We start from the raw sequence: 27088 nt of genomic DNA, 5'->3' as shown, positions 1-27088 counted from the left end.
CTAAGATAGTAATTTAGAATTTTAAACACATGGTGTCAGAGAAGGAAGGGAACATGAAAATCATCAAGTTCATCCCTTTCACTTTACAGAGGGAGAAATGACTTGCCCAAGGTCCTAATGCCTAGTAATTTTTGGTCTAGTATTCTTTCTATTACACTGTACCTTATATAGAGCTGGACTTCTTAAACTTTTCCCACTCGTGACCCATTTAGTGTTTCTTAAACTGTGCATTGTGTTGAATAGATTAAGTACACATATCATTGGATCATAGATCTAGATCTGGAAGGGACCTTAAAGGCCACTGAGTCCAACCCTCTTATTGTATAGATGAGGAAACTGAGGCACAGATATATAGAGTGACATGTCTAGGGTGACACAGCTAGTAAATGCCTAAAGCAGGATTTTGAACCTAGGACTTCCTAACTTGATGTCCTAACCTAGAGCCTGTTGGAGAGGAAACATTAGTATCCATGAAATAATTAGAAAACAATTGTCAATTTTTAGTCTGTTCTAGAATCATTGTGGGATAGGAGAAGATAGATTCCCCTAGATTAACCCACCCAGATGAGGCAGTAACCAGCATTGTATAGCCAAGGCCTACATTATTTAGACTGGAAATAGTCATTTAACATTGTTAATAAATGGGGAAGTCAGAAGGGGTGAGATTACTGTAGGCTGGGGCTGTCCAAAGGGCTTTATAAAGGAGGTGAGATGAGCTGGAGGGGCCATGAGAATGCCAAAAATAACTTTAAAAGTAAACCTGTATCTTAAGGTAAAGCTTTATTATTATTTCTCCATATTAAATAATCAGATGAGGGAGCGCATGAATGAATATAGCTTAGATTCAATTAGCTGTGAGGAAAAGATTAGTCTGGCTGGAGTGGAGGGTGTGTCTGGGAAACCTGGAAAGATAAGGCTGGTGTGGTTGGGTGGGGTCACTCTATGGAAAGCCTTGAATGGCAGGTTGAGAAGTTTGAACTGCTGGGGGTCAGCAACCTCTGGCCGGTGGCACAGAGGTGCCATGCTATGTGGCACTCTCAAATTGCTGATCTACTTCACAGCTTGAAAAGTTGCAGAAATGTTCCACTTAGGGTATACACTGTGTTTAGGGTATAAGGGATAGCCTAAGGAGAAAAGGAACAGCACCCAGAGTTTACTCCTGCTGAACTTTTTGGCAAGGTTTTTATCTCTACCACCTTCCATAGGGACCTGAGGATACTGCTACCACCATTTATGAGGAAGGTTCCCAGGCATGAAGGTCTTTTGTTACTGGTGAGCCAGACACTCCTCTAAAGGATTGCCTTCTCTCACAAATACACTTTTGCATCAGTTCAGTATAGGACTCCTTCCTTAGTTTGTACATCTTTGGAGATGTGCAGAGTAGCAGTCTGAATTCTGGTTTGAGCAGGGAAGACGGTCATTGTGGGCAGGGCCAGATTATGAAGACAGGAAAGAAAAGACTTTTGGCAGTCTCAGTATCATACCACAAAGAGCATGTATCAGAGCATGGGTTTATGTATCAGCTTTGCCACTTACTATCCATATAGTGGACAGCCAGGTAGTGAAGTAGATGGCAAACTGGACCTGGAGTCAGGAAGGCCCGAGTTCAAATCCTGCCTCAGATACTTATTATGTGACTCTAGAAGTCACTTAATCTCTGTATGTCTCAGTTTCATTGTCTGCAAAATAATAATAATATCAGGATTGTTGTAAAGATAAAATGAGATATTTGTAGTGTTTTACAAATCTTTAGGTGCTATATAAATGTTAGTTGGTATTACCACCATCACCATCACTATCACTTTTGTAACTCTAGGTCATTCATTTCCTTTTTCTAACTCTCAGTTTCCATATATGTAAAATAACTTATACAGTAAAGTCAGTCACCTAACATTTATTAAAGGCTTACCGTGTGCCAAGTACTGTGCTAAGGGCCTAGAATACAAATATAAATAGAGAGACAAACTTGGCCTTCAAGGAATTTGCATTCGAGTGGAGGAAGACTACACATAAGAGGAAACTAGAAGTGATCAGGGGATAAAAGCACCCAAGGTGGGGGTGGAAGAAGTCTAGAGTGCAGCCTGGAGACATTGTGGTGAAGAAAGTACCTCATAAACCTTAAAGCACTATAGAATTGTAATCTCCAAAGGGGAGTTGTATTTCTCTTCACTGGGCAGGCTTCTTAACTGTAGCTGCTTTTCACAAACTCTTTTACACTTCCTGTATTTCTGACCGCACAGGTTCAACCAAAACTCCAAGGGTTTGCTTAGCTCCCTCCTTCCTCGCATCACCAGATTACCTGGGCCACAGGCTACAATTCCCAGGTCCCTCTGTTCTTCATGACAAGCTTGAGAAGAGGCAGTAGAGGACAGTTTCACTGGCATTTCCTTTACTCAGAAATTCTAGTCCTGGAGCATGAGTCAGGTCCATCCTCAAGTCCAGGGCATGAGTCTAGCATCTTAGGTGTGGAGATCCTAATGTTAGAGATATTCCTAAAACCTCCAGGGGGAAGTTCTGAACAGTGTGTAACCACTATTCCATAGGATTTAATAGTCATGAGGAGGAGGATGGTAGTTGGGGGGGGTGTGTATGTGTATACACACATATACACATATAAATACATATATCCTTTTTAGATTTGCAAAGTACATGACATATATTATGTCATTTGAGGGAATCACCATGAGGCAGGTACTCTAGGAATCATCATCATTCATATTATCCCAGATAAGGATAAAGCTAAGAGGAGTGAAGTCACACAGCTGCTAAGTATGGGGATGGTGTTTAAGCCCAGCACGTGTTGCCTGAATGCTGCACCCAGCACTGTACCCACCATGCTCTGCAGTCTCAGCATTATAAGGCCCCGGTCCCATCTGCTTTGAGAGGAAAAACAGAGAATGAGAGGGACCAGGAGGAGATAGGAAGAGGGATTATTTAAGACTACTACAAGAGAATTTATATGAATATAGGGCCTTTGCCCTGAGTGGGCATTAAAAGAAGCATTTGTTGATTTGGAAAGGGACAGTGACAGAAAAGATACTGGAAGAAAGGATAGGCAGAGTGTGCTCTATACTGGAAGCTATTCCCTACATAACTCTGGGCAGCATCGTAGGCATTGTGGAGAGGAACAGGGACCCACAGAGCTGCTTTCTGTCTTTTACTCTTTCATCAAGAATGCTTGAAAGTCCTCCATTTCATTGAATGACTATATTTTCCCCTGAAATATTATACGCAGTTTTGCTGGGTAGGTGATTCTTGGTTTTAATCCCAGCTCCTTTGACCTCCAGAATATCATATTCCAAGCCCTTTGATCCTTCAGTGTAGAAGCTGCCAGGTTCTGTGTTATCCTGATTATGTTTCCACAATACTCAAATAGTTTCTCCTTGGCTGCTTGTAATATTTTCTCCTTGATCTGGGAACTCCAGAACCTGGCTATAATATTCCTAGGAGTTTTCTTTGGGGATCTTTTTCAAGAGGTGATTGGTGAATTCTTTCAACCTCTATTTTGCCCTCTGGTTCTAAAACATCAGGACAGTTTTCCTTGAGAATTTCTTGAAGGATGATTTCTAGGTTCTTTTTTTGATCATGGCTTTCAGGTAGTCCAATAATTTTTAAATGATCTCTCCTGGATCTATTTTCCAGGTCAGTGGTTTTTCCAGTGAGATATTTCATATTGCCTTCTATTTTTTTCATTTGTTTGGATCTGTTTAATAGTATCTTGATTTCTCATAAAGTCACTAACTTCCATTTGCTCCAATCTAATCCTGAAAGAATGATTCTCTTCAGTGAGCTTTTGAGATTCTTCTTCCATCAAGCAAATTTGGCTTTTTAAAGCATTCTTCTCCTTATTGGCTTTTTGAGCCTCTTTTGCCATTTGAGTTAGTCTATTTTTTAAGGTGTTATTTTCTTCAGTCAGGTTATTGACTCTCTTTTCATGATTTCCTTGCATCATTCTCATTTCTCTCCCTAATTTTTCCTCCCCTTCTCTTATTTGGTTTTCAAAATCCTTCTTAAGCTCCTCTATGGCCTGTAACCAATTCATATTTTTCTTGGAAGTTTTTGGTACAGGAGTTCTGACTTTGTTGTCTTCCTCTTGTTCCATGTTTTGATCTTTTTTGTCCCCAGAAAAGGAATCCAAAGTAGGATTGCTGTGCTTGCTTTGCTTCCTTTGCTTGCTCATGTTGCCACTCAATTACTTGACTTTTGAGCTTTTTTCCACAGTAGAACTCTGCTTTCAGAGAAGAGAGCTTTGTCCCAAATCACTGGGGTTTTTGCAGCTGCTGGAGCTATTAGTTGGGTACCCTCTCAGAAGCCTCTACAGGCTCTGGCACCTGGTCACATACCCCAGGACCTCCACCCTAGACAGCAATCCAGATCCAAGAAAGTTAAAGCAAGAGCAATTACCCCTAGAACGGTTGCTTGGTCCCCCTACAATCTGCAGGCTAGGAGCTCTGAAGCAGCCATGCGTCAGTGGCCACTGTGCCTCAGCCGCTTCTCCCTCCAGGGACAGAGGCTGGACCACACTCCTGGACTCCCTGTTCCCAAAGTCTACACTGACCTCTCACTTTGCCTTTGGCATTTATGGGTTGATAATTCTGGAAACCACCACAGCTGCTGGTGATCTATTCTCCCAACGTCTCTCTAGCCGCTGGGCTCTGCTCCCAGCAGGCTGTGATGAACCCTTCCTGTCCACTGGCCAGGCTGTCTTCAGCTGGAGATTTGTTTCTCTCTGTCACTTTGAGGGTTCTGTAGCCCTAAAGTTTGTTTAGAGTCATTTTTATAGGTATTTGAGGTGGTTGTGGGGGGAGCACAGAGAGTTTTCCTGCTTCTACACTGCCATCTTGGCTCCTAAGCCTGTCTTTTACTCTTTCAGAAGAACCTTAGAAAGGTCCTACTGTTTTAAGCTCGTTGACAGAGATAAATGGGAAGGTAAAGAAAATGCCTAACTGCCTTTGATCAATTCAAATCACAAGGCTCAGATGAACTAATCACGAAGTATGGAATTTCCAAGTTGGAAGGGAGTTTAGCAACCATCTAGTTCATTCCATACCAACCTAAGCTGTTTTAAACTCAGTGTTCAGACTTATTCCAGAAGGAAGGAAAGAAGAATTCCTGCCTCTGGGAACCTTATTGGCTATTTGGAGAAACAACTCACATACATCAAATAGGAGAGAAAGTAAAACATCACTTTTTCCATCAGTAAAATGAAAGTGTTGCACTGTCACAAAATCTCAGAATCCCAGTAGTCATTGTCTAATCAAATGCATCCCTGAAAAGTTTTAAATTACTTCTACAGTATGTCCACCAAGTGATCATACAGCCTTTAAGACCTCTAGTGATGGGCAGGCAACCCTTCCTAAGACATCACTCCATTTTCTGGATAGTTCTTACTAGGAAGTTTTTCCTTATGGCAAGTACAAATCTGCCTCAGTATCTATCACTACTAGTTCTTTTTTTTTTATTTTAATTTTTTTTAAAAGCATTTGGGGTTAAGCAACTTGCTCAAGGTTACATGGCCAGTTATTTCTGGGTGTGGTGCTAAGTATCAGCCCGGATTCGATCCCAGGGCATCCCGACTCTGGGGCCAGTGCTCTTACTCGCTGTGCTATCTGTCAACCCTCACTACTAGTTCTTTATCTATCACTAGTAGTTCTGAATTCTGCCATCTGGGGCCAAACAGAAAAATGTCTAATCCTTCTTCCCAAATAGAATTCTTCCAAAGCAGTGCACATGAGCATTTTTTGATTTGCTTTATTGATTATATCATCGTTCAAAAGGCAGAGGAACCAGAAGGTACTTGTTTTCCTGGATTGATTCTCACCACCAAGGAAGGAATTGGTTGTTGAGGACAGACAAATCCATCTTAGAATTTGTGATAGAGGAAGGCAAACAGAATCTGACATGCATCTTAAATTTTCAAAAGTTTCAGAAAAAAGGGCTAAAATTTATCTAGGAGTAATGGTCATCTCAAGAATGAACTGCTAAAGCTATAGAGAGAAACAATTGCAGTGAGGAGAACAAAACAAAGTTATCTAAAGATACTGCTGTGAATGCACATAAACCAACTGACTTTTAAGATTGTAACAATAATAATTCAGGCAGCGAGGTGGCACAGTGGATAGAGCATTGGGCTTGGAATCAGGAAGACTCATCTTCATGAGTTTAAATTTGGCCTCACACATCACTAGCCCTGTGTTATTCCGGGTAAGTCACGTAACCCTGTTTACCTCAGTTTCCTCATCTGTAAAATGATCTGGGGAAGGAAATGGCAACCCACAATGCCATGCACAGAAGCTTCCCAGCAGAATGCTGCTGTGAACAGCTTTTAAGGTTCTGATTACACAGTATAGTGATCACTCTATTTGTTCCATGGCAAAAGCAAAACATCCACAGAAAATCAAGGTACTGCATTCACAATATTACAATTTATCATAGAAAATCACAATATAATATTTACAACATAGTCTCAAAGTAAAATAGTCACTCTTAGGTTAACTCAATCAGTCACTTATCAGTAGTCTCAAAGTACATAGTCAAAGTCTTCTACTCATGGGGCAAAGTTTTGATTAACTCAATCAGTCACTTATTCAGCAAAGTCTTTTACTAAGTATAATACGCAAAACCCTATTTGTTCATCAATCAATTACTAAGTATCATACACAAACCCCTTCACCCCTTATGTCACTAGTAAACTATAATTCCATAATTACTCTGTACCCAAGAGAGGTCTTTTCTTTATTTTGACTTGGGGACTGTTCTCAGATTCCCTGGATCCCCTTCCATGGTCCCAGATTCTACCTGGATTCACCAGACTGTCACCTGGGTTCAATGGCAGACATCTCCCAGTTCCTTGACCAGCTTCCTAGGCAGGTCCTGCTCTACACTGAAGTTCACAGGGTCTGGTCCATGTTAGCTCCTTCACTATTTCCGCTGCAGGGAATTCAAGGCTCAACCAAGCCACAAACAAACAAAGTCTCAGCATTCCAGTCATACTTCAGTCACCTGGGCTCCAGGCTCCTGCCTCCTGCCTCCTGCCTCCTGGCTCTGGGCTCTGGGCTCCTGGGCTGCTGGGTTCCTGGGCTCCGGGCTCCCGTCCAGAAGAAGCTCCACCACTACAAGCTCCCAGGAAATTCTGGCTCAGTTCTCCATTCTTCTGTAGCTGCTCTGCCACCAGATCTTAGTCTCAAGAAAATTCTGCCTGTGCCTCTCTGGGGCTTTTCTTATATACATAGCATTAGCTACTTCTTGTTTCAGCCAACCCCTTCCTGTTACATCAGTAATAGGAGACAGGAGTTCATACCTTCTGTTCCCCCAACAGAGGCTTGATCAGTTACTGAGTGCTAAGTACCTGCTACTTTTGCCAACACAAAGGGATCTTCAAATTCAAAATTATATTACCATTACAGTCACAAAGGGTTGGATACAACTGAACAACAACAAAATAATAATAATAGCTTATATTTAAATAGCATTTTAAGGTTTGCAAGACACTTTACATAGATTATTTGATCTGATCCTCACCATAACCTTGTGACATAGATGATATTATTATCCCTATTTTATAGATGAAAACCTGATACTCAGAAAGGTTAAGTGACTTGTCCAGTTTCACAAAGTTAATGAGTGATTAAGGTGGGATTTGAACCCAGATCTTCCTAACTCTGTAGTCAACACTGTCCTCTAATATACTGCCTTTTCATGTGCAGAAGATAGAAGTAAGGGTAGATAAGGGAAGATGAATACAGAAGTTTGGCATATCCCTGTAGGAATAATGTTAGGAATGTGAAATCCCAAAATGGGTTGAGATTAGGGAGGAAAACTATGGACAACAAAAAGTTGTTTTTTTAGCTGTGTTGGGGAAAATAGGAGAATCAGAGAAAAGGGATAGTACCATTATTTGTGGATAGATTAGATCAGAGTTGTCACACACTCAGTCTAGGCATTATGCTCCCAGTGCAGGTCAAGCCAGATTAAAATATAATTGGAAAATATTTAACAAAATGAATAAAAATATGATAGAATATAATGTTAATATGTGGTTTTATAAGTCAATATTGTAGCTACAGGGATCCTTATGCATGATTTAATGTGGCCCACTACTTTTTCTATTTGAATTTGACTAGTTTAGATAATAACAGAAAACACTTCGTTTGCTTCTTTTTATCTCTGCCAAGGAGAATAATCTGTCTCTTGATTGGAAATGACAGAAAAAAATGATACCCAAGATAAGTGGGAAGGTAAAAAAAGATACTCTAACTGCCCTTAATCAGCTCATATCACACGGTTCAGATGAACTAATCATGAAGAATGGAATTTCCAAGTTGGAAGAGAGTTTAGCAACCATCTAGTTCATTCCATACCAACCAAAGATTAATCCCCACTAGGATGTACCCAACAAATATTAATACAGTCTGTATTTGAAAATCATCAATGAGGGGAAACCTACTATCCTCCTGAGGCAGCCCATTCCGCTTTTGGATACTTCTAGTTATTAGAAAATTCCTCTTGAAATCAAGTCTAAATTTGCTTCTTTATAACTTCGTCTCATTGTTCCTTATTCTGCCTTGTGGAATCATACCAAAGAAGTATAATCTGTTTTCTACCTGATGGCTCTTTATGTTCTTAAAGACTACTGTCATGGTACCCTCTGAATTTTCTCTTCTCTATGCCAAATATTTCCATTTCCTTCAGTTGAACCTTAGGTGGCATGGATTTGAGAGCTTCACCAGTTTGGTCGCTCTTTTCTTGACATTATCTATTTATCAATGGTCTTCCTAAATTGTGGTACTCAACACAGAACATAATACTACTATGATATATATGCCCAGAGCAGAGTAACAATATCCTTGTAAACTGAAAGAACCAACATGTGGTTTCTGCCTATTATCACTGATCTTGGAAAGATTATGAAGAATGGGGGAGGTACTTCAGGATTAGAAAAGGCTAAATGTTATCCCTTTTTTCAAAAAAGGACCTGCAAATTATAGGCTAGTGAACTTGACTTTGATTCATGACAAAATTCTAGAATGTATTATTAAAAGCATGATCAGTGAACATCTTGAAAATTAAACAGTGAAAATACAAAGAGCCAGCATAGCTCCATCAAGAATGGGTAATGCCAGAAGAACAAATTATTTTTTGACAGGATGGCTAGACTGGAGTGCTATAGATATGGTTAACCTAGATTTTGACAAAACTTTTGATGGTCTCTCATGGTATTATTGTAGAAAAGATGGGCAGCTGTGGATTAGATTATAGTATATAGTTAGGTGGATTCTGGAACTTTTTAAATGGCAAGACCCAAATAATAGTTTAATATCAGCTTGAAAGGAGGGCTCCAGTGGAGGGTTTCACAAATCTGTGCTTGGCCCCATGCTGTTTAACAGTTTGATCAATCAGTTATATAGTTAGATAACTGTCATGCTTATCAAATTTGTAGATACAGCAAAAAGCCAAGAGAGTGAGCAGATATTGGATGACAAAATCCAAAAAGATTTTTGAAAGACCAGAGCACTGTGTCAAATGAGATAAAAGTTGATAGGGATAAATCTAAACTTTTATACTTGGTTTCAAAAGAATTAAATTCACAAAGGCAAGATGGGAGAGACATGGCTAGCCAAGGTTTCTCCAGAAAAAGGCCTGGGAGTTTTACTGGGATGGAAACTAACTATGATTCAACAATGTGATTATACCAGCCAGGAAAGCTCATATGATCTTAGGCTACATTAAGTGATAGTTTTGTTGCACTCACCCCTGGTCAGACCACATCTTGATTGTCATGTTCAGTTCTGGATGCCACATTTTAGGAAGGACCTTGATAAGCTGAAGAGCATCCAGAAGAGGATAGCCAATATGGAGAAGAACTTCATGCCCTACAAGGATGTGTTGAAAGACCTGGAGAAGACAAGAGTTAGGGAAACATGATAGCTGTCTTTCAGTATTTGAAGAGATGTTATGTTTTAGAGGCTATGTATTTGTTTTGCTTGGCCCTAGAGGAAGGAACTAGGCACAATGGGTGGAAGTTGCAGAGGCAAATTTAGTCTTCCTAGTAGAAGGAAAACTTTTCCAATAGTTATCCAAAAATAGAATGTTTTGCACTTCACTAGAGGTCTTATTGGAGATAGGATCATATATAGAGAGTTGGAACTGATCTCAGAGATTTTCTAGTTCAACTCCCTTCTTTTACAAATGAGGAAAGGTAGACTGAGGGAGATTAAATGACTTGTCCTGGCTTGTAGAGATGATAAGCCTCACAGGTAGAATTTGAACTCAAGTTCTTTGATTCCTGTCTTTTCACTGGACCATGGTGCCTGTCTTATAGAAGGTATTCTTTTTCAGTTATGAGATAGACTAGTCCAGTGGTGTCAAACTCAAATAGAAACTAAGGTCACTAAACTATACATAAAGATCCCTGTGGGCAGTATATTGACATAGAAAGCCATATGTTTTATTATTGCCATTATTATTAATAACATTTACCACATTTTATCTATGTTCTATTGTGTTTTTATTTATTTTGTTGAGTATTTCCTGATTGTATTTTAATCTGGTTCAGGCTGCACTCATAAGTGTTGAAGACTGTATTAAAGGTTGCATGTTTGATACCTCTGGACTAGATAACCTGTGAAGTCTCTTCGAACTGTGGGATTATACAATTCCATGAAAACCCTTTTATTTCTTGTATATTACTAGCCTCCTTCCCCTTCCCTGCTTACCAGTCTTCTCATCCTTAGACTAAGTATTCATTAACACTCCTACTGTGACCTGGTTTTCAATCTTTTCACTATTCTGTTCACCCTCCCCTGGACACACTCCAGTTTGTTCTAAAATTTGTTCCTAAAATTTGACTCCCAGAGCTGAATATAATACTCAAAATATATTATTTCATTTTATTTATGAACACTCAAAATACAATTTCATATCAGATTCATCTAAGATAATGGGAATTTAAGTTCTTTCACTCTGTATACTTAAAAGGCTCTTTCATCTTATCACATGAATACTCTCTCCAGGATTGTAGATACTTCATTCTGTGCAGCACTTGTTTGTTGTCCTATAAGGCCTTCTCAAGAGATCTACGCAGTGTCTTGGAAGTGTTCCTCTAGGTTTCTTGATGTTGTATGTATACACATGAGTTGCCCTATGTAGCATCTCTTTTGATGCTTGACCATCTCACTTCCTTTTCTGGCCCTACATCAATTATATGATGTATTTTATTAATCAACAGGCATTTATTAAGTACCTACTATCTGAATTATTTAAATAATTGAAAATTTTAAAATGGGAAATGGACAACAAAAATGACATTTACACCAATTATAACAATTTCATTTAGAAGTTTAACTAATGTAAATTAATTGCCACAACAAGGACACCATAAGAACTCAGGAAATGTCTTCATTAGCAAATACTTGCTAAATGGAGAGATGGTTGCCAAAGGTAATACATGGTTAAAATATAAATTTGTTTATGAATCTTATGAAGAATAATGATGAGAAGTGTTATAGAGAGAAGCAGTGGAGAGAAACTTGACAAGATATACAACTAAACAAAGTCACTCTGAGCACATTTAAAGGTGAAAATGGAAGGAGAACAGAAATAAAATAGAAAAGATTTACAAGAACCATTTTAACAGACTCTCCCATCAAAGATGATGAAACTGCCACATTTGGACTATCATAGTCTCAGATACGCTCAGAGGCATATGACACATAATAGAACAAGTGAGGGAAACACAGCTGGATTGGAACAAATATAAATAGAGGAAATCCATACTGGGGGCAATATAATTGTGAAGGTATTGAGGGATCAATATACAAAGTATTTGAAGGGGGGCGGCCAGGTAGCACAGCAAGTAAGAGCACCGGCTCCAGTGTTGAGAAGACCTGGAGATCGAATCCTGGGCTCAGACACTTAGCACCCACCCAGAAACACCTGGCCGTGTAACCTTGAGCAAGTTACTTAACCCCAATTGCTTAGGGGCGGCCAGGTGGCTCAGCGAGTAAGAGTACCGGCTCCAGTGTTGGGACGACCTGGAGATCGAATCCTGGGCTCAGACACTCAGCACCACACCCAGAAATAACTGGCCGTGTAACCTTGAGCAAGTTACTTAACCCCGATTGCTTAAAAATATAAAAAAAAAAACAAAAAACAAAGTATCTGAAGGAAGGAAAATAATTTTTTTTAAACCCTCGAACCTTATTAATACAAAAAACATCAATAACCACTGCTCTATATGTTTAAAGAGCATCAATAATTACTGAACTATATGTCTTCTCATATATACAGAATTTTTATGAGAGTTCTTTATACATGAATGGAGGGCATTCTGAATGAGGGTATTAGTAGGGAAAAAGTACTTTCATAAACAATATTCAACACCGGACCACATCTTTTTTTTCCCCCAGAATTTATTACTTTTTAGTTTTCAACATTCATTTCCACAAGATTTTGAGTTCCAGATTTCCTCCCCATCTCTTCCCTACCCACCACCCCAAGATGGCAAGCATACTGATTATTCCTTCCCCCAGTCTTCCCTCTCATATATCCCCCCATCCTTACCCTTCCTCTCTTTCCCCTTACTTTGTTGTAGGGCAAGATGAGTTTCTATACCCCATTGCCAGTATATTTTATTTTCCAGTTGCATGCAACAACAATTTTAAACTTTTTTTTTTAATTTGAGTTCCAGATTCTCTCCTTTCTTCCCTCCTCACCCACCCCCACTGGGAAGACAAGCAATTCAATATAAGTTATACACGTGTAGTTGTGCAGAACATTTCCATAGTAGTCATTTTGTAAAAGACTAACTATATTTCCCTCCATCCTATCCCACCCCCCATTTATTCTGTTTTCTCCTTTGACCCTGTCCCTTTTCAAAAGTGTTTGCTTCTGACTACCCCTTCCCCAATCTGCCCTCCCTTCTCTCATTCCCTCTCTTATCCCCTTCCCCCCTACTTTTCTATAGGGTAAGATACCCAAATGATTGTGTATGTTATTCCCTCCTTAAGCCAAATCCAGTGAGAGTAGTTGACTCATTCCCTTTCATCTCCTTGCTGTTTCCCTCCAATGTAGTACCTTTCTCTTGCCTCTTTTATGTGAGATAATTTACCCTGTTCTAGCTCTCCCTTTCTCCTCCCAATATATTCCTGTCTCACCTCTTAATTTTATTTTTTAGATATCATCCCTTCAGATTCAACTCACCCTGTGCCCTCTGTCTGTGTATACATGTACACACACATATACATACACCCACCTATACATACACATATATGTGTATATATACATATATATTCCCTTCATCTATCCTCATACTGAGGAAAGTCTCATGAGTTACAAATATCGTCTTTCCATGTAGGAATGTAAACAATTCAACTTTAATAAGTTCCTTATGATTTCTCTTTCCTGTTTATCTTTTCATGCTTCTCTTGCTTCTTGTATTTGAAAGTCAAATTTTCTCTTCAGCTCTGATCTTTCCATCAAGAATGCTTGAAAGTCTTCTATTTCATTGAATATCCATATTTTTCCCTGAAGTATTATACTCAGTTTTGCTGGGTAGGTGATTCTTGGTTTTAATCCTAGCTCCTTTGACCTCTGGAATATCATATTCCAAGCCCTCGATCCCTTAATGTAGAAACTGATAGATCTTGTGTTATCTTGATTGTGTTTCTACAATACTGAAATTGTTTCTTCCTGACTGCTTGTAATATTTTCTACTTGACCTGGGAACTCTGGAATTTGGCTATAATATTCCCAGGAATTTTCTTTTTGGAACCTTTTTCAAGAGATGATTGTCGAATTCTTTCAATTTCTATTTTATCCTCTGGTTCTACACTATCAGGGCAGTTTTCCTTGATAATTTCTTGAAAGATGATGTCTAGGCTCTATCTTTTTTTTTGTCATTTTAAAATGATCTTTTCTGGATCTATTTTCCAGGTCAATTGTTTTTCCAATGAGATATTTTACATCGCCTTCTATTTTTTTCATTCTTTTGGATCTGTTTTATAACATCTTGATTTCTCATAAAGTCATTAGCTTCTATTTGCTCCAACCTAATTTTGAAGGAATAATTATCTTCAATGAGCTTTTGAAGTTACTTTTCCATCTGACCAATTCTGCTTTTTAAGGCTTTTTCTTCTGCTCATTGACTTTTTGGACTTCTTTTGCCATTTGAGTTACTCTATTTCTTAAGGTGTTATTTTCTTCCGTTTTTTGGGGGGAGTCTCCTTTAGCAAGCTTTTGACTCATTTTTCATTGTTTTCTTGCATCACTCTCTTTTCTCTTCCCAATTTTTCCTCTACTTATCTTGCTTGATTTCAAAATCTTTCTTGATGGGGCAGCTAGGTGGCACAGTGAATAGAGCACTGGCTCTGGAGTCAGAAGGACCTGAGTTCAAATCCAGCCTCACACACTTAACACTTACCAGCCATATGACCTTGGGCAAGTCACTAACCCCAATTGTCCCTCCAAAAAAGGCAAAAAAATCTTTCTTGAGCTCCTCCATGGCTTTTGACCAATTCATATTTTTCTTGGAGGCTTTTGATGTGGGCGTTTTGACTTTGTTGTCTTCTTCTGACTTTTTGTTTTGATCATCTTTGTCACCAAAAGATGGATCTTGTAGTTTGGTTACTCTTCCTCTGTTTGCTCATCTTGCCAGCCAATTACTTGGCTTTTGAGTTCTTTGCCACAGTAGAGCTCTGCTTCCAGAGCAGAGAGAGCTGTGTCCCAAATTTCTGGGGTTTTTGCACAGCTGTTGTCAGAGCTTCTTCTAGGCACCTGCCTCAGAATTATGAGAAAGACTGCCTCTCCACAGCCTCAACAAGCTCTGCCACTCCAGCTCTCCTCACCCCAGCACCATTACCCAAGATTGCAACCCAGATTGAGGCAAGGCAAAGCAAGAGAATCCTGCCACAGTGCCAGCAAAGAGATTCCTGCAGTTGCCTTCTTCTGGTCCATCACTTGGTCCCCCCACCATCTGTTGGTCTGGATCTCTGAAAGCAACTGCCACAGCAGCAGCTACTGCCCCCTCTGCTGCCCCAGGAGCAAGGGCCAGATCGTGCTCTTCTCTCACCCAGTTCCAACAGAGTTGTCCCACTGACCTTTTACTTTCCTTTTGGCGTTTATGAGTTGAGAAGTCTGGAAACTGCCACAACTGCCAGTGATTCAATCCCCTGAGGTCTGCTCTGACCAGTCTGTGCTGGTACAACCCACAGAGGAGTGTGCTCTGATCCCAGCCCAGTGTGATAGACTCTTCCATTGGGTTTGCCAGGCTGCCCTCAGCTGAAGACATATTTCACTCTTTTTTTTGTGGGTTCTATAGCTTCAAAATTTGTTTAGTCATTTTTTACAGATATTTGAGATAATTGGGGATGCGCTCAAGTTAAGTTCCTGCTTTTATTCTACCATCTTGGCTCTGCCTCCCCACCATGGACCACATCTTTACCATTTTATAATTAATTGACAGATGTAGAGAATATAAAATTCCATTGTGCTTATAGTTTATGGATTACCCCCACCCCCCTCCAAGAAAAATAAGCATTTTATTCAGTAAAAAATGAAAGCTGCATTATAGGCTTTTAAATTTTTTCTTTTTTTTTTTTTTTTATAAAATTAAAAGGTTTTTTCAATCAACAAAAATTTGCTTTCTCTTCCTTCTATCTCCTTCCATAACGGGTTCTTTTGCAACACAATGTATTGCATTTGTACATTAAGAACCATGATCATTCTGAATTCCTTCAAAAATTTAACAGAAATAACCCTGTTTAATTACCCTTTGGTTATGAACCATGAAACAGGGAGGTGTAAGCTCACCAAAAATATTCTTTACTGTTATGGAGGAGATCCAGTACAGAATACAGGAAGAAAGAATGATTGTAAATGATAAGGTCCTTCAGATGCTCCTATTTTTGAATAACATCATATTGATTATATCAGCTCCAGAACATTACAGAGACTTGAAATCACTCAAAATAGTTTGATTTGTCCATCCACATAGGAAAGACTGAGTGGATAAATAATGTCTGCTGTCCAGATTTCAACTTGCATTTGGATTTACATCCTGTAGAGCTTGCCATATCAAAGTAAGTTTAACTGTATGCAAACTGATGAGTTGAACCAAGAGGAAGGTAATAGACTGGATTATTTTCAGAAAATTGCAGAGTTTGGGATAATTAGGTATATTAATGCATTGTTAAAGCTGTGAATTGGTTCAGCCATTCTGGGAAGCAGTTTGGAACAATGCCTCCTAAATCACTGAACTGTGCATATTCTCTGAAGAACTGAGATCAAATCTGGCCTCAGACACTTAACATTTACTAGCAGTGTGACCTTGAGCAAGTCACTTAACCCCAATTACCTTGTCTTTCCCCCTCCAAAAATAAAATAAAATAAACAAGGATTTATTTTGTTCTTCTTTTACAGCAGTACCTTATGATTAATTTTGTCTAATCTGTTTTTCTGCAACTGTATTCATATAGGCTCTCAGCCACCCCTGTGATTAATCCCCTCTCATTTGTCAAACTTTACCCTGGTTTTAGAGTTTTATTTAAAAAAAAGTTTTATCAATTAATTTATTTTTTGTTTTTAACATTTACTTCCATAAGAATTTGAATTCCACATTTTCCCCCTATCCCTCCCCTCCCTGCACCCCAAGAGAGCATACAATCTGATATAGTCTCTACATATACATTTATATTAAACTTATTTTTGCATTAGTCATGTTGTAAAGAAGAATTAGAACCAATGAGAAAAATCACAAGAAAGAAGAAACAAAACAAAGCAACGAAAGAAAAGGAGAGCAAATAGTATGCTTCCATCTGCATTCAGACTCCATAGTTCTTTCTATGGATGTGAATAGCATATTCCATCATGAGTCTTTTGGAATTGTCTTTGATCCTTGCATTGCTTAGAAGTCTATCGAAGTTGTTCATTGCACAGTGTGCTGTTCCTGTGTACAATGTTCTCATGGTTCTGCTCACTTCACTCAGCATCAGTTCATGAAAACCTTTTCAGGTTTTTCTGAAGTCTACCTGCTCATCATTTCTTATGGAACAATAGTATTCCATTACATTTGCATACCATAACTTGTTCAGCCATTCCCCAATTGATAGACATTCCTTCAATTTCCAATTCTTCGCCACCACAAAAAGAGCTGCTATAAGTATTTTTGACCCATTTTGTAATGGTTCCTTTTCCCATTTTGATGATCTCTTTGAGATATAGCCCTAGAAGTGGTATTGCTGGGTCAGAAGGTATGGAGAGTTTTATAACCCTTTGTATATAGTTCCAAATTGCTTTCCAGAATGGTTGGATCAATTCACAGCTCCACCAACAATGCACTAGTGTTCCAATTTTCTCACATCTCCAATATTTATCATTTTCCTAGTTTATACTTTTTTAAAGTGGAGATAAGAAAATAACCTTCCCCTCCCTAAATTCTGGGGCTCATCCAGAGGAGAGTGGCTAAGATTGTCATGTGGGGCCTAGAAACCATGTCATATGAGGATTGGCTGGAGGAGCTAGGGATATTTAGATTGGCAAAGAGAAGACAGTGGGAACATGACAACTGTCCTTGTACTTAAAGGACATTTCATTTGGAAGAGGGATTCAACTTTTTCTCCTTATCCTGTGAAGGAGCAAAGGGTGGAAGTTATAGGAAGACAGATTTCTGCTTCTTGGGAGATAGTGGATACTTCATTTCTATAGGTCTGAAGGTAGAGCAGGATGAAGACTTGGGAATGGTGTATAGGGGATCCCTGCTCATATATACATTGGACTAGATGACCTCCAAAGTCCTTCCAGCTGAGAACCTATCAGAGCCTGAGGCAGTGTTTATCCTCCTGTTTCTTGTCTATCACAGAGATCCTGCCCATGCCCTTTGTCATGGTTCTGCCCTTTGCCTGATGCTGACATCTTTCTGGGCACAGCTGCTACCCTAAGGTGGACAGGGAGGTAGTCTTGATTTCACCTCCACCATTGGTGTCAAGCAATACAGTTTTTCTTGCCACAGAATCTGACCTGATTGAGCTGTAGAAATAACATGGTATTCTAACTATTGTCTCTGCTCTCCTCTTTCTTCTTGGCCCTTTCCATATAATTCTCCCTTCTTGCTGCCAGAAGCCTAGGAGATTGCCCAGTGAAATTGGCAAGGCCTTCGCACTCTGTGACATCCTTATTTGCTAGCTCTGGCAGTTGCTGAATTTACAGTCTGTCCTTGGTGCACCACAGAGCCATGTCTCCTTACAGTGGTGCTGCTCAGTGATGAAAGTCTCTTCACTTTCCTAGGCATGTGAACTGAACTAAGAAAGCCAGACATCACCCTCAGGTTACTATACTGCACAAGGACAGGGAGTGGTTACAGTCAGTGAAGTTCATGTCCATGAAGTACCCAGTGCCATTCCATTGTGAATTTAGATATCTCTTCCCCCACAGTACCAAGGGTAGGGGAGGCCTTTCCCTAGGGCAAAACAGTATAGGTTGAACTACCCTTGCCAGGTGACTTCTCTTCCCCACCTTCACAGGCTAGAGGATTCTGAGAGACAGGGACTCTGGACAGAGTTCACTGAATCTCAGAGTTGGGAGGGTCCTCAGATGTAATCTATGGGAGGTAGTGTGGAACAATGGAAATAGTACTGAATTTAGAGTCAAAGGACTTTACTGTGTGACCCAGGGCAAAAGAACCTCTCTGGGTCCTTAGTTTCTTCATCTGTAAAGTGAGAGGGTAGGATTAAATAACTTCTAAGGTCTCTTCCAGCTCTAAATCTATGATCCTGTGATCCTAGTCTAACTTCATCTTAACAGGAATCCCCTCTTACTGAATACTGGACAAGTGATCTTTCAGCCTCTGCCTGAAGACCTTCAGTTTCCCTACTACCTCACCAGGAGGCTCATTCTGCTTTTGGGCAGCTCTCAATTGCTAGGAAGTTTTTCTTTTCATTGAACTAATATCTAACTGCAACTTCACCTGATTGATCCAAAGCAGACCAAGCCTAATCAGTCTTGCACATGACAGCTGAAGAGGTAATCCCCTTTTTCATCAGATCTGCACACACCAAAGAGCTCCTCCTCTACTAGAGCTTTGGCCTCTTTTCTTTTTAGGGCATAGAAGAACAGGCCTAATCACTCTTGCACAGGAAAGCTCTTCAAATACCTGAAGGCAGTAACAGTGCTTCTTTGTAAGTTTTTTCTTTTCTAGGGTAAACAGCTCTAGTTCTTTGATCCAGGGCTCCTATACATTGTCTTGAGGTTCTTTGCCACCTGCGTTCTGGATGCTCTCCAACTGATCAGTGTCCTTCTAAATGTGACTCTTGGAACTGAACACAGTATTCCAGAGATGTTCTGACCAAGGCTGAGGACAACAGGACTTTGCTTTATTAGTGCGCCACCAGCAAGATCAGGTTAAGTTTTTTGCTGACTTGTTATGTGGCTAACATTTAGAAGCACTAATTCTATGTGTTCCTGACTATATCCTTTCTGCTCCCTGGCCTTGGTATCTTCCTTTGGATAGTTAAAGAGTTAGATTTGGTGGCCAGTAAGGGTGCTTCCTATTCTGTTTCCTTTTTGATTGTGATCTTGAGGCCTAGAGCACATGGTAGTACTAAGTAATTAATTGTAAAACATTGGTCTCTGGAAAAGGGGCTGTGCACTCCTGGGGAGGTCACGGCATGACCCCAAGTAGTATGCAATCAACTAATTGGAGTTCAGGAAGATAGTTCTAATCCCATCCTTCTCGAAATGGCCAGTCATAAGCTTGTCTCCAATGCTACACCATGTCTTTCACCCATTATCATGCAACACTCCCCCACTACACTCTCTTTCACCTCTGAACTCCTAAGTTGTCTGGGCACAGGCATTGGCTCTACAGGGCAGTTATAATGTAAGCACAGTGCAGACCCCTGGAGCAGTTGCCCAGGCATAACTATATGCTTTACATCCCAGCATCTCCATACTTTGCTCCCCAGATCATTTCCTGGCTTCAGCAGGTGCCTTCTCTCAGTGGGTGAGCTCTGTGCTCTAGGATACTATTTCTAAGAATTCTCCTGCCCATTCTTTTTTTTTTTTAAATTGGGCAGGAGACAGGGTGACTCACAGAGAAAAGCAGGCATGGACTGAGTTGTGATCTGTATTGCAGATCTTAATACATTATCCTCCAAATCCAGGCCTCTTCCAAACTTCCCTGTTACTGGAAAGAACAACCATGAACCTTCTAGTTGCCTAGGTTCACAGTCTCTGTATAATTTTAGACTTATGCCTCATCACTCTCCTTCACCTCACATATCTGATCAGTTACCAAATCTTATTGATTCTATTTCTATAACCTCTCATCCATCTCCTTCTCTCTAGTCACAGAGTCACCACCCTAGCTTAGGCTCTCATAACCTCTAACCTGAATTATTGCAATAGCTTCCTATTCCATCTCTCTGTCTCAAATTTCTCACTTCTCTGTCTATCCTACACATTGCTGCTAAAGTAATTTTCCTAAAGACCATGTTACTCTCCTACTCAGTAGAGTATTGATTTTAAGGTCAAATGTAATTTCATCTTTATCTCATCCTTTTTTATTTTCATTTTTTAATGTTTTATAATAGATATAATTATTAGTACAAGTATATAATAAATAAGTAAATGTGGACATATTGGGGTTGAATGTTCAAAAATGTTTTACTGTTTGAGGCTCATAATTTTAAAAGTTTGTTCTAAATAACCAGAAATGGGAGGTAATTGTTGCCTAAAGTATATCTGGGCCTTAAAGGTGGAAGCTAGGTGGATCAGTGTATAGGGTTCCAGGACTGGAATTAGGAAGATTCATCTTCCTAAGTTTAAATCTGGCCTCAGACATTTACTAGCTCTGTAACCCTAGGCAGGTCATTTAACCCTATTTGCCTTAGTTTTCTCATCTGTAAAATGAGCTGGAGAAGGAAATAGCAAACTACTCCAGTATTTTTGCCAAGAAAACCCTAAATGGGGTCATGAAGAGTTGGACATGACTGAAATAACCAAACAACAAAAGAAATGGAAGAGAATTTGGAAAGTGTAGAGAAGTCAAGATGGAGGAGAGTTTAAGCCAAAGGGGAAGATGAGACAGCAAGGTGGCACAGTGGATAGAACACTGGAATACCCCAGAAAGACCTGAGTTTGAATCATTCCTTATACATTTAATAGCTGTGACCCTGGACAAGTCACTTAACTTATGTCTGCCTAAGTTTCCTTATCTGTAAAATGAGGATAATAATAGCACCTACCTCTCAGGGTTGTTGTGATGATCAAATAAGTTAACACATAACACTTTGCAAACTTTAAAGTGCTTTATAAATGCTAAACATCATTATTATTAAAAGAGTAAATAGGGGCAGCTAGGTAGTGTAGTGAATAGAGCATCGGCCCTGAAGTCAAGAGGACCTGAGTTCAAATGCAGCCTCAGACACTTAACACACTTATTAGCCATGTGACTTTGGGCAAGTCATTTAACCCCAATTGCCTTCCAAAAAAAAAAGAATACCAGTGATGGATACCCAGTATATTTATGGGGGCAGATAGGTGGCGCAGTGAATAGAACACCAAGCCCTGGAGTCAGGAGGACCTGAGTTCAAATATGGCCTCAGATACTTAACACTTAGTACCTGTGGGACCTTGGGCAAGTCACTTAACCCCAATCGCCCTGCTCTCCCCCCTCCAATAAAATAAAATAAAATAAAATAAAAAAGAAGAAAAAGAGTAAATAAATGCAGAATGTGGGGCAAGAGGAGAAAACAGGAAATGGCCCCTGACTTTGGGCAGTGCCTAGGAGCAGATGTGAGGCTGCTTAGATGACAATCTCTTCTTCCCTTTATGGAGGATACCCTTAACCCTGGTTGGGGGGAGGGAGAAGCTATCCCTTACCATGTTTCTCTGATGTTTGGGGAGTGTGAAGTTTGGGAGGTGCAGGTCAAAATGATGGATCCTTATGCTTCTTAGCTCTCTTTAGGTCTGTCCTGCTTTGCTCCTCCCTGTTCTGTCACTGTCCTACCCTATCCAGAGGTACACAAGAGACTGGGGGGTGTTAGATGGCTAGTCCTCAGTCTCCTTCTGGCATCAGTTCCAGGATCTCCCTTTGGGAAGTTTCCTCTCTATGACCTGCTGCAGCCTCAGCTCATCTCTTTAAAGGGGATATAGAGTAAGTGGGACCTCAGTATACCCCACATAACATACCATGCCAATACCCTACCAAGATGACCAAACACTACAGGGTCAGTGTTTTGCTGGCTGGGATTGGTCAGAGCCCTAATTAAGCAGGCTTTTTGGGAGGTTAGGGGCCTTTCTGCCATTTTAACCAGAAAGCTGGCCTAAGGTAACTTGCTCAGGGTTATCATTTGAATATAGGCAGATGTAGGTGGGAAAGAAATCAAGCTTCTCAGGCTCTACTAAACTGTCTTTTATTTAATCCACATGGACCTAAATGATATAGTGGAAAAAGGAAAAATTTCTGAAAAGAAATTCCTCTCCTTTTCTTGGTTTATGCCACAGCCCAGTCTTTTAACCTGATCTCATCTGCCTCCAGGAGATGAGGAGTTTGGGGCTTTAGAGAAGGGACTGTGTGCAAGCCTTGTCCTTGAGGCTCGCCTGGGATATCTCTTAGGTAATGGTATAGTAGTTCTCCTCTAACACAACACCCCCTCTCCCCGGACCCCCCCCACTGATATAGACACATTTGCAGCTGCTCCCAACAATCCTGGCCTCTAACTGTGTCCTGGTTTTTCCTGGCAGTCCGACAGTTCCTTCAGAATGGTGTGAACCCCAATTTGTGCAACGAGGATGGCCTTACTGCCCTGCATCAGGTTAGTATCTTGAGAGCTCTTTACAAGCCAGGGGGGATGCTGACCAGGGGCATGAAGTAACAGATTTCTGGGGATGATGTGGGGTCACTAATGTCCATTTTGGACATTGCAGCAGTGAGTGATTTATGCCTTCAACAGATAAGGTAAAGTCTGTCTGGACTCTGGGGGTGAGTCGGGAGTTGGAAGGTTTTCTGATGGGTCTCTGAGGGAATGCTCTGTGGCTTACAGTGCTGCATCGATGACTACGGGGAGATGGTGCAGCAGCTTCTTGAGGCTGGGGCTGATGTGAATGCCTGTGACAGTGAACTTTGGACGCCCCTGCATGCTGCTGCTACTTGTGGCCACCTCCACCTCGTGGAGCTGCTTATTTCCAAGTATGTAGATGTGAGGCCAGGCCTCTAGCAAGTACACACAGCAGGCACTTCATATATTCTTGAATTAAGTTGGAGGGATGGTTCAAGGGTTAGACTCAACTCTGGGTCTGGAAAATGTGAGGACAACTGACTAGGGCTCTAAAGAATATTGACCTTGCCACAGGGGAGAGAGCATATGGCTCTGGGTGTTCTCTGGATAGAATTTGCTGCCTCAATAACCAGCCATGTCCAAGACCACTCTCCAGATATTGAACAAAGAGCCCAGGCAGCAGGATCCACTATTAAGAATGGCTCATGTTTCTTAGTGCTTTAAGGTTTATAAAGCGTTTTATTTTTTGATACTTCCAGCAGCCCAGTGAGGACAAATATTTGTGCTCAAAGTTACTACTTATAAGGAAACCTTAAATCATGGCCTAGTTTTTAAAAGATATTCTTAGGGTTAGAATGAACTTCAGAGTTCATCTAGTTTAAATCCTACGTAATTCAGACCATGAATTCCTGAGCCTAGGAAAGGTGAATCAACTTCTTCCACCTAATAGAGTAAGCTGGGGAAGTCAATTCCCCTTTCCTAGGACTTGTTTCCAGGTCTTCTGACTCCAAATCTTTTACTTTTTCTACTACATCATGCATAGCTGATCGGAATCTTAAAACTGAGGCAGTAGTTCTTCACCTGGCATCCGTGGACTTTAGGGGGTCAATGAATAGATTTCAGGGAGTTTGTCATTATCATAATCATCATCATAGCTAGCATTTATATAGTATTTTAAGGTTTGTAAGTTGCTTAATAGATATTTCATTTTTATTAGTTCATTTATGAACTTGAATGGTGTGAAAAATGCATCTTTATTTTTGCTACCTTTTGGTTAGTAAAATTTTGTTTACTTTGTAACCCTATGTATTTTACTTAATGCTTTTTATTTTTAAATTTTTATATTTTATTTTTTCCCAATTACATGTAAAAATAATTTTTAACCTTCGTTTTTTACAATTTTGAGTTTCAGATTCTCTCCGTCCTTCCTTCCCTTTCCCCTCCTTGAGGAGGCAAGCAATTTTATATAGATTATACATATGCAGTCATGCCAAATATATTTCTACATTGACTACATTGAGAAAGAAAACACAAACCCCTGAATCTCCCCCAAAGAAAGGCCACAAGAAAAATAAAGTTTAAAAAGGTATGCTTCAATCTGTATTCAGACAGCATCAGTTCTTTCTCTGGAGGTGGATGGCATTTTTCAGAATTATCTTGAATCATCATATTGCTGAACAGAGCATAGCCATGTCATTCACACTTGATCATTGCACAATATAGCTGTTACTGTGTATATTCTTCTGGTTTGACTCACTTCACTTTGTATCAGTTTATGTAAGTCTTCTCAGGTTTTTCTGACAGTATCCTGATCATCATTTTTTTATAGCACAATAGTATTCCATCACAGTCATATACCACAACTTGTTCAGTCATTTCCCAGTCAATGGGCATCAACACCAGATTATTTTGATTATTACCACTTTGTAGTACAGTTTGAGATCTGGTACTGGTAGACTACCTTCTTTCACATGGTTTTTTTTTTTTATTGATTCCCTTGATATTCTTGACCTTCCAGATGAATTTTGTTATTTTTTGTAGCTCTATAAAATAATGCTTGATAGTTTCCTTGGTGTGGCACTGAATAAATTAATTTAGTTAGAATTGTCATTTCTATTATATTGAATTATATTTTATTTTATTGGCCTGGTCTTCTCATGAGCAATTAATATTTCTCCAGTTGTTTACTCTGACTTTATTTATGTGAAAAGTGTTTTGCAATTGTGTTCATATAGTTCCTGGGTTTGTCTTGGCAGGTAGACTCCCAAGTATTTTATATTGTCTACAGTTATTTTAAATGAAATTTTTCTATCTCTTTCTGCTGGACTTTGTTCATGATATATAGAAATACTGATGATTTTTGTGGGTTTATTTTATATCCTGCAAATTTGCTGAAGTTTTTAATGATTTCAACTAGTGATTTCAACTAGTTCTTTAGTTGATTTCTTAGGATTCTCTAAGTATATTGTCATATTGTCTGCAAAGAGTGATAGTTTTGTTCCTCATTGCTTCTTCCAATTCCTTCAATTTCATTTTCTCTTATTGCTAAAGTTAGTATTTCTAGTACACTGCTGAATAATAGTGATGATAATAGCCATCCTTGCTTCACCCATGATCTTCTTGGAAAGGTTCTTATCATTATCCCTATTATAGATAATTTTTACTGATCCTTTTAGATTTTAATCTAAATTTTAATTTAGGGAACTTGCAGCCTTGAGTGCACATGTGGCCTTCTAGGTCCTTGGGTGTGGCCTTTTGACTAAGTCCAAGTTTTAAAGAACAAATCCTTTATTAAGGGGCTCTTTGAATCCAGACTTCATAGAACAAATCCCCTTAATAAAAGGATTTAACCTGTAAAACTTGGACTTAGTCAAAAGGCTATACCTAAGGATTTAAAGGCTACATGTGGCCTGGAAGCCACAGGTTCCCCATCTCTGTAGATAGATACTATTTATTTCAAGGAAAGCTCCATTTATTCATATTCTTTCTTGTGTTTTTAATAGGAATGAGTTGTATTTTGTTAAAAGCTTTTTTCTGCATCTATTAAGATAATCAGATGATTTTTGCTGTTTTTATTATTTATATGATCAATTATGCTAATAGTTTTCCTAATATTGAAACAGCCCTGTATTCTTGGTATAAATCCCACCTGATCATAGTGTATCATCCCAGTCATATATTGCTGTAATTTTCTTGCTAGTATTTTATTTAATTTTTTTTTTGCATCAATATTCATTAGGGAAAATTGATCTAGAGTTTTCTTTCTCTGTCCTTGCTCTTTCTGGTTTAATGTCAGTACCATATTTGTACTGTAAAAGGAATTTGGTAGCACTACTTCTTTGCCTAGTTTTCCAAATAGATTATATAGTATTAGAATGAATTGTTCTTTAAATGTTTGGTAGCATTCACTTGTAAATCCATCCAGGAATGAGGATTTTTCCTTAGGGAGCTCATTGATGGCTTCGTCAATGTCTTTTTCTAAGATGGGGTTGTATTCTATTTCCTGTTCTGTTAATCTGGCTTATCTGTATTTTTGTAAATATTCATCCATTTCACTTAGATTATTAGGTTTACTGACGTATGATTGGCCCAAATAGCTCCTAATAACAGCTTTAATTACCTTGTCATGAATGATGAATTCACCCTTTTCATTTTTAATACTGGCAGTTTGTTTTGTTTTGTTTTAATAAAATTTGCCAATGGTTTATCTATTTATTGTTTTGTTTTTTCATAAAAAAAACCCCAGCTCCTACTTTTATTTATTAATTCAGTAGTTTTCTTACTTTCAGTTTTTTTAATCTCTACTTTGATTTTCAGGATTTCCAGTTTGGTGTTTAATTGGAGATTTTTAATTTGTTCTTTTTATAGGTTTTTTCTTTTTAGTTGCATGCCCAGTTCATGCCCTGCTCTTTCTCTCTTTTATTGATATAAGTGTTTAGAAATAGAAATTTTCCCCCAAGTACTCCCATAAATTTTGGTATGTTGTCTCACTATTTTAATTCTCTTTAATGAAATTATTGTTTCTATGATTTGTTCTTTGACCCAGTCATTTCTTTTTTCTTTCTGGAAGGGGTAAAGTAGGGCAGTTGGGGTTAAGTGACTTGCCCAAGATCACATGGCTAGTTTTTTTGTGTGTGTTAAGTGTCTGAGGCTGGATTTGAATTCAGGTCCTCCTGACTCCAGGGCTGGTGCTCTATTTACTGTACCACCTAGCCACCCTGACCCAGTCATTTCTTAGGATTAGATTATTTAGTTTCCAATTAATTTTAAATCTCTATTTCCATGACCCTTTATTGAATGTAATTCTTTTTGCATTA

The 27088-nt window shown here is 39.3% G+C and overlaps 1 protein-coding gene across 2 annotated transcripts in view; it reads left to right on the top strand.

Annotated features, from left to right (window-relative positions):
• The window catches only part of PPP1R16A (protein phosphatase 1 regulatory subunit 16A), a 45173-nt gene extending 18443 nt beyond the window's left edge, over positions 1 to 26730 (top strand). For both annotated transcript variants that reach the window (XM_069096986.1, XM_069096988.1), the window contains 2 exons: positions 22738 to 22808; positions 23037 to 26730. In XM_069096986.1, the coding sequence (XP_068953087.1) occupies positions 22738 to 22808; positions 23037 to 23210 (245 nt within the window). In that variant the 3' untranslated portion in view covers positions 23211 to 26730. The remainder of the gene's footprint in view (positions 1 to 22737; positions 22809 to 23036) is intronic.
• Positions 26731 to 27088: the final 358 nt, after the last annotated feature.

Source organism: Petaurus breviceps, unplaced genomic scaffold (genome assembly GCF_028583685.1).
Source record: "Petaurus breviceps papuanus isolate PSGF00001 unplaced genomic scaffold, PetGlider_PUasm1.0 350, whole genome shotgun sequence".
NCBI classification, from domain to species: Eukaryota; Metazoa; Chordata; class Mammalia; order Diprotodontia; family Petauridae; genus Petaurus; species Petaurus breviceps.
The sequence above is the reverse complement of the archived record's forward strand: the minus strand, read 5'-3'. Positions and strand labels throughout refer to the sequence as shown.